At 43.4% G+C, this 8,448-nt stretch overlaps 1 protein-coding gene across 1 annotated transcript; it reads right to left on the minus strand.

Annotated features, from left to right (window-relative positions):
• Positions 1–2,650: 2,650 nt before the first annotated feature.
• Positions 2,651–3,562, minus strand: LOC138246814 (taste receptor type 2 member 40-like). The gene has a single exon (XM_069201577.1). It carries the CDS (start codon positions 3,560–3,562, stop codon positions 2,651–2,653), a length of 912 nt encoding a protein of 303 aa, XP_069057678.1.
• Between the last annotated feature and the right edge of the window lie 4,886 nt (positions 3,563–8,448).

An 8,448-nucleotide genomic window follows, 5' to 3' on the forward strand; every position in this document is an offset into this window, starting at 1 on the left:
AGTATCCCCACTTCAGGGTTTTCTCACAAACAGGTAAAAATCAAGATTCCATCACACACAAAGCACTCACCATGCATGCATCTGTAAGCATGTGCAGTGCAAGCTTCCCTCACATGAAAGAACTGTTGTAGAACAAACATACAATTCTCTTACTGGGCATCCACAATGGTAGGAGCATTGCAAACTTCCTTCACACAAAGAGCAGATACAGTACATTCAATTGTAGTGCATGCTTCCCTCCGCTCAAACATTGAACCCAAACAGCAAGGTCAGAAGTTCAAGCTTCCAGCACACAGACTGGGTAGAGCACTGGTATTAGGAGGTCAAGCTTCACTCACAAAGCACATACAATATAGACATTGGAGCTACATTCTTTCCAATTCATCTTGCCTGATCCATCAACAAATCCAATGATATGACATAATCATGGGGTGTTCTCCAACACGATAGACAGCGGAGTGTTCAGAAAAATGAGTCGTTCTCAAATACAAAAGACAGTGGAGCATACAAACGCATAGGATATTCTCAAATAAGAAAGACTGTGGCGTGTACAAAAGCATAGGACGTTCTCAAATACGAAAGAGTGGAGTGTACAAAAGCATTGGATATTCTCAAATACGAAAGACTGTGGAGAGTACAGAAGCATGAAATATTCTCAAATACGAAAGACTGTGGAGTGTACAGAAGCATGAAATATTCTCAAATATAAAAGACTGTGGAGTGTGCAAAAGCACTAGATATTCTCAAATATGACTGACAGTTGAGTGTGCAAAAGCAAAGGATATTCTCGAATACGAATGACTGGAGTGTACAAAAACATAGGATATTCTCAAATATGAAAGCCTGTGGAGTGTACAAAAGCATGAGATATCCTCAAATACGAAAGACTGTGGAGTATACAAAAGCATTGGATATTCTCAAATAAGAAAGACTGTGGAGTGTACAAAAGCATTGGATATTCTCAAATATTAAAGACTTTGGAGTGTACATGAGTGTGGCATTTTCTCAAGTATGAAAGACTGTGCAGTGTAACAGTGGAAAGAGAGCGGACACCATCTTGCATAAGATATGTTCCATTTCAATTTGCTCTATCTTTTGAGTTGTTATAATCTTAATTTAAATTCACTTGGCCTCATTTGCCAATCCTCTGGCAATCAGGTGCTGTGTTGCTCCAATGTTGATTGATGTATAGCATAGCATAGTTCTTATGCAGCTGCTATTTCAGTTCAAACCCAAGGTAAGACTATACCGAGATATACGTGATCCAAAGAAGTAGGAATTATATTTCTGGTTAGGAAGTGTTTTACTTACTTTAATTTCCTTTTTGCATCATTACTGCAGTTCTTGAATGTTATCCACGTAAGTCTCTTTCAGTAGACAGGTAAATAAGGTGTTTGTGTGTTACACAAGTAAGTCATCCTTGAAACCACTATCCTGTTAATGGTAAAACGTGCACAGCAGAACCAAACAGCTGCTTACATGTCACATTTCTTTGCTTCTCCAATTCTATATTCATAGCTTCATGGACTTAAGTGGCACAGAAACATGAGCAGGTCCATATATTTTGCTATTTTCAGAGCCTATTGATGCACCCAGATGCTCTTTACAGTTACGCCTTTGCCATGTACACCTGCTAGTTCATACTGCTCTTTGTGACTAGAAATCTTTTTGCAATTTTCTATGTTGCTCATCACATGGAGCAATGATGATTTCATGGATACTGTATTCTGCATTACAATACCTAGCAACCTTCCCCCATCCAACATTCAGCCACTGTAAAAAGGGCACATTCACCTAAAACTCTCCTGGAGTATTAGCTTTGCCAATGGTGGGAAATAAGTGTTGTATCAGAACATTCCATTCCATATATTTTGAAGTTTTAATGTTTCTATCTGTAGAATATCATGCAATTTTCTGTGCACTACAAGCTACAAATGTAGACAGTTTTCTTCACCTTAAGTACAAGTTGATGTACACATGCATAAATAAAGCTATTTTCATCATAAAGATAGATAAAAGCAACATGCATACAAGGAGATTGATATGATTCAGTTTCTCCAGACCCTTTGTTCCATTCCAGGCCATATAGAAAGCCAACAGATTCAATATTTTGTATCTTAGAGCTACTCTCTAGTCTTTTATGAATCTTGTACCTTCACCCTAAATAGATGAATATCTTCAACTAAATTCCACCTAAGAATAATTGAATGCATGAGGTGTATTTGGAATGGTCACCACTGTCTAAAAAAGAGCAGTGCTCTCTTTAGTTTGCATCTTGGTGAATCAAAAACTCCAGGTACACCATGGTTCCATCTAACTTATGAGGCTTGACATTAGAACTGGATGTGTTCCTTGTAAATAATTAATAGATCCTTATTGTGAAGTCCTTTTGCAAAATGATACCTGAAGATCAATTTCACTTTGTTATCCCATTAGTTCATTTAACAAGGTTTCCAAAACCTAAAGAAATGTGTATTTAGGATGGGCAGTACAGGACTGTCTCTGACAGGACTTCTACAATTTTAATCTTCTCCCAAAACCCTACCTTGATTGAGCATTTTGCATGAAAACTATTGAAGTCCATAGAACTGATGACAGATAAGAATAAACTGGCCCGTATCTTCTGTTCTATGAACTATAGCATAAATTGTTAGTGTTCATGAAAACATAACGTTTTCACTGCTGCTGCCTTCAACTTGGTATTCCCAAAGATAAGGATCAGGGAGTCAATGAAAGGATACACACTGCAACCACACACAGAAAAATATAGCCGGAATGTCTTTGCATCCCCATTACGACTTAATGAAACCACAAGAAATGACAAATCAAACATGATGTATAGAATCAGCAGTGCTAATGTGGTTTTTGCAGCCTTGTTGAGGGCCTCCAAGCTGTGACCCCCACCACTGCTTGTCATGTTCTTCTGCATTTGTTGGGTATGTTGGTACAGAGATGTGAGGATCAGCACAGATGAGGTTATTATCACTACCAGAGGCAGAAAGCATCCCATAATAATAATTATGCACTTTTGGAAAATACTGTAATCACGCACAGTGCCTTCAAAAGTGGTATTTGTAGTTGTGGAATTTATTGTATACAGTTTCGTACAGTGCCAGAATTCTGGTAGGTTGATGACTAAAGATACCAGAACAGACCCGAGCAGTAGCCAAGGAATCATAGCAGCCATTCTCAACCTTATGCGTGAAATGAATGGATGGGAGAAATTCACAATCTTAATGCAGTAGAAAACACAGAGCCAGGTGTTGATCCAGAAGTTTGAGAAACCAAAGATAGGGAAGAGAATAAAGAAACTCTTCCAAACATTGTCTCTATTGTACATCTCCTCCCAGAGGAAGCGAAGCATGTTGTTTCCTGACAAAGAACACTGCAGTGGGATATTGGTCACAGCCACCCCCAGCAACAAGAGATCACTTGAAGATGGCAAGCGTCTACTCCTAATAATCGGGACGGCAATAACTGCAGCTATAAAGGTATTAGTGGCAATGCCCATCAAGAGAGCAAACCCGAGAAAAACAATGAAAAATATGTCAAGTGGATCCATTCTGGCCAAACGTTTCTGTGACTTGCAATGCTATTTCTTCCTCCTTGTTGACAACAATCCGAAAAATCTTGTGTCTATGAAATCATACAATATTTATCCTTTTAAAAAGAATCCTCCTGCCTTCCAAGGATGCAATTTCAATTCACAATTGGCCACACCAGCACATCCTGTTAGATATAAAAGACTAACACACTTTTGCACACACTAAGGGGGTGATTCCGCCGCCCGCCTCGCGGGAACCGCCATATGGCCGCTCTGCGGTCGAAAGACCGCGGAGGCCATTCAGGCTTTCCCGCTGGGCTGGCGGGCGACCGCCAGGAGGCCGCCCGCCATCCCAGCGAGAAACCCCTCCCCACGAGGAAGCCGGCTCCGAATGGAGCCGGCGGAGTGGGTATGTGCAACGGGTGCAGTTTGCACCCGTCGCGTATTTCAGTGTCTGCATTGCAGACACTGAAATACTTTGTGGGGCCCTCTTACGGGGGCCCCGCGGCACCCCCTACCGCCATCCTGTTCCTGGCGGGAGACCCGCCAGGAACAGGATGGCGGTAGGGGGTGTCAGAATCCCCATGGCGGCGGAGCGCGCTCCGCCGCCATGGAGGATTGTCCCGAGCAGCGGAAAGTCGGCGGGAGACCGCCGACTTTCCGTTTCTGACCGCGGCTGAACCGCCGCGGTCAGAATGCTCAACGGAGCACTGCCAGCCTTTTGGCGGTGCTCCCGTGGTCGGTGACCCTGGCGGTCACCGACCGCCAGGGTCAGAATGACCCCCTAAATGTGCCGCCTCCAGTGCACATGGAATAATGGGAGAAGTGATGATTTGTCGGCTCAATGCACTTTAGTCAGCAGCTGCTTAACACATCTTCTTAACACTCCTGAAAGGTCCCTTGTCAGTGGTGACTACCTGGCTCCTTTCCTTGAGAGCCCTTTGTTGAGGTTTTCCCCAGTAGAGAAGCCACGTAGCAGAAGCGTCAGGCTGGCTGGTGAATGCAAAGTTCACGGAGCAGTTCCTTCAGCACTGACTGCTTCTTCTCTAACAGGTATCACTTTGTACTGTAGTCATTGCTTTTTACGCTTGGTCTCCTCCCCTCCTTTACATATCCTGCCCTCTGGTTCCCTCCCCTTTCCTGCCTGATCCCTTCCTCGTCGCTCTCTCACTTCTGCTGTGTCTTCTTCTGGTAGTTTTGTAATTTCCTCTTTCCATGCCTGTTTCCTACCCTAATGTCTCCCCTCTGCACACCAACAACCATACCATGATCTCCAAAGTCCTTCCCAAGTAATGAGGAAACACCGCAAGTCATTTCCATGGGGAGCAGGAACTGGCAGAGCTGTACTGGGGTCTGGTAGTCTGTAAATTCACCATATCAAAACCTAATTAGCTAATGGCAATTTGAAGGCAAAGCTGTGTAATGAGCATATCTGGAGATAGATACATTTAGATAGGGGCTGTTCACTACTAGGGTGATATCAGCTAAAACCTCTATTCAATCATTATACAGTATTATTATGTCCTATTGGTACCATCTACTAGTGTATGGTGCCTTTATTGTAACAGTGACTTGGACAATGGCTATTATCATGAGATATTTGCCCACCACCCGATTTCCATGCCCTGGGCCAAAGACAAGACAGTCCATTGAGGTTATAAGGCAGGTATTCCCTCTGCTCAGGGCACAAATTCTATTAGAACATGCTCTGAGAGCAAAAGGTGTAACAACGATGAGATAGGCTTAAGACACCAGCAGCAGTGAGTAGAACAAAGCTGAGACATGCAAATATGCCCCTTTTTCTGGAGAGGCAAAATCTGAAAAGGCAATATTTATGCTTCTTGCACGTTTCCTAGTTGGTGACTGGCTGGGATCTCCCACATGCATGCCCTGGTTCCATTGGCTCCTCCTGTCACAGAATGACTATTGCAGCAAGGGCTGGCAAGGTGACTGCCACAGTTCCTTCTCAAGCTCTTCCCTCGGCTGGGTCTAGCTAGAGGTAAAAAGCACTTCTGCCGCACTTGGTGCACCCTGTCTTTCCCATAAGTGCAGCTGTCTCTGAGTGCCACCTTTAAGGTAAAAATGCATGCGGGCATGTGCGGCGTCTGCTGCCATTTTGTGACAGTAGCTGTTGGGGGCTGGTGTTTTCCCTCTGCTGTAGCTGTGTGTGTTTATACAGAGGGAACTAATATTAACCTACAAATACATCACATCATCTAACATGACTGGAGCAAGTAAGTGTACATTTACTGTTCTTGACTTCATGTCTACCTACCATGACAATGAAAGTGGAAGCTGATGTGGGGGATGCAATATTTTAATAATGTGATGTCTCACTGGTGCTCTGCCCCAGGGGTGCAAACACAGTCACCACCACTGTGACACTTATTGCCGTGTTACTGCAGAGCCCCAGCTGGAGCATGTGGGCTTGTTGGCTGTAACTATATATCTTAGAGATTTGCCTACAGCCAAATAAATGTTTCATAGGAAGACTGGCGGTTTCTCAGAGCCTCGTCTGATTTTGTTGATCCACCTTCCTGTGTTCAGACTTAGTATAGCCTGTAGGAGCTCAGTTGTCACAGAATGCCTGCTACATACATGTAAGCATGACTGAAAGTCTCTCAACATGCCGCAGGAACTAGGGAGGGGAGGAGGAGGGAGCAGAGTTCACTGAAAGGGGTTTAGCTGCAAGACCCATGAAGTGCTGCCTGTGTTCCCCACTAGACCCTTCTATGATTATGGGTAATGAACCTTGTGTCATTCAGTGTACTGTAATGTCAAAAGATGCACACAATGTTTTGATTGTGAATTTGTTAAACTGAAGTTTCTGTATTTATAACATTTGTATAGCAGTTGCATTTTGACGAACCGCTTCGCAGTGCTAGCCCTCGAGCAGAACAAGAACAGGCCCAGTTGACTGGAAGAATACTTTCTTGCCCCGGGGAATGGCCCCCCAATAAGTGGTGGTGGGGGCAGATCTACAGCAGGGGATGCTCGTCCTGGTCCTTTTGGTGGTGCCTCAGATCATATATCTGTAAAAAAATTGATAGCTAAGGCACAAGTAGGAATATAAAAAACGTATTATTCGTTAGACTTTTAACTAGAAGAAAGAGACAGTGTTGCCTTTTACCTAGTTAGGCCTTGCCTTCTTCTCCGACAAGCTTGATGACTCACAGGTGGCAAGGGGTAAAGTGCCTGACATCTCACACCACTTGTGCCAGCTGTGATTGGTGGGAAGGGATCTGGGCGATCTGGGCAGGCAGTGGCTTAACGAAATTTAAAGGACCCCCCTGCAAAATACCTGTAGGAGGACCCTTCCCCCTGGACCCAGTTAGGGCCCTGCTGCCCGTGCACAGTGTACTGTGCTGAGGGGGCCCCTGGAGATCGCTCCCCCTGCACTGCAGGGGTTGCAGGGGCCTTTGTTACGCCCCTGTGGGCAGGGCCATAATTCGGTAACGGAGACGGCCAACGGCCTTTCTGGTGCAAGACTCCACATGTTTCCATGAATGGTATTCACTGCAGAGAGGATACCTTGATGGGGCTTGTTGGAGGCTCTAAAGGTAGATTTACAGTGCTGAGGGGAGTGATGAACACTATAGACCGGTGTTAAGCTCTTATAAAACTTACTTTCATAAGCCAGCTCTATCCATCCTCCCGCACCTATATTTCAGAGACTATCATTTGATAAAAGAGGGTAGAAGGGAACACCTATGGCTTTAAATCATCTTCCCAAGGGTTCTGTTCTTGACAGTGGGTTTAGAACAGTTGATGATAAGATATAGTATGCCACATATGCCACATATTTACATCCGGTAATTGTCATGTCAAGTTATAAGAACTTTCTCGAAGTCTGCTGATTCTCCCTGTCCAGGGTGTTGAGCTTCACTCTTGGACACCTGTATTTCCCCTTGAACCATAATTTGGTTGATTTGTTGCTGACACCTCCCCTTGTAATTTTTTATGCTTTGTTTAGAATAGGGAAATGTATTTATGGAACCAATTTAGCTCGTTCTGTGCTCCCTATTTCATCGTATTTTGCATTCTTTTGTTTATGATATACACATTCAGATTGCCCTTTTATATAGATATGCATCTGTTTGGATATATTGATCTACTAAATGATTGGTTTGAACTTCTCCTACATTTTGTTAATAAAAACTTCATGCTTTGGATACCATCATCTCCCTCGTTTTTATGGAGTCAAATTGGTTTCACTGTAATTGAAACACATTGCTTATGCTGACTTCTTTCATAAACTTTCAGTCAAGAACTAAAGTTCTTTAGGACCAGTGGAGGCTCTTGTATGACAATCACACTAGAACTTGTTGGTTCAGAGAATTCCCTAGATCAGTAGCATGACACTTGAAAATGTACTGACTAGGGGTGGACGAAAATGTATATATTTATGAGTATAAATGTCCTTGCGTACCTTTCTCCCACATTCGTCAGTGATCATGTCATTTGCAGTGCAGATATACACGAGTTGTTGCATTCAGAAAGCTCACAAGGTTACATCATATGGCATGGTGCGTTGTGCACGTGTGCATGAGTCGAGCCTCGCCCATTTTAATAATATTTTGGAACTTGTGAAAGTGAAAATCGGGTCCTACTCTTCATAGTTAAGATAATTTATCTGTAATGGGCTGCTTTATATATGGACAATAAAGTTCCACAATCTGTGCTTTTTGGAGTATAAAAGCATGGAGCAACCATTTATGTACACGCACCAGGTGTTGGCAGGGAAAGCCTGGGACTGAGTTGAATTTTTCTCACTGTTGCATATCACCATCTTATGCCAGCTCCAAGCACAGTAACAGTCAGTTTGACGTCAAAAAGTATTTTATTGAAATTCTGCACACCACAGCAAATCCATAAGTTACTAATCCCTCCAACGACATTCTTGG

This window comes from Pleurodeles waltl, chromosome 7 (genome assembly GCF_031143425.1).
Source record: "Pleurodeles waltl isolate 20211129_DDA chromosome 7, aPleWal1.hap1.20221129, whole genome shotgun sequence".
Classification (NCBI taxonomy): domain Eukaryota; kingdom Metazoa; phylum Chordata; class Amphibia; order Caudata; family Salamandridae; genus Pleurodeles; species Pleurodeles waltl.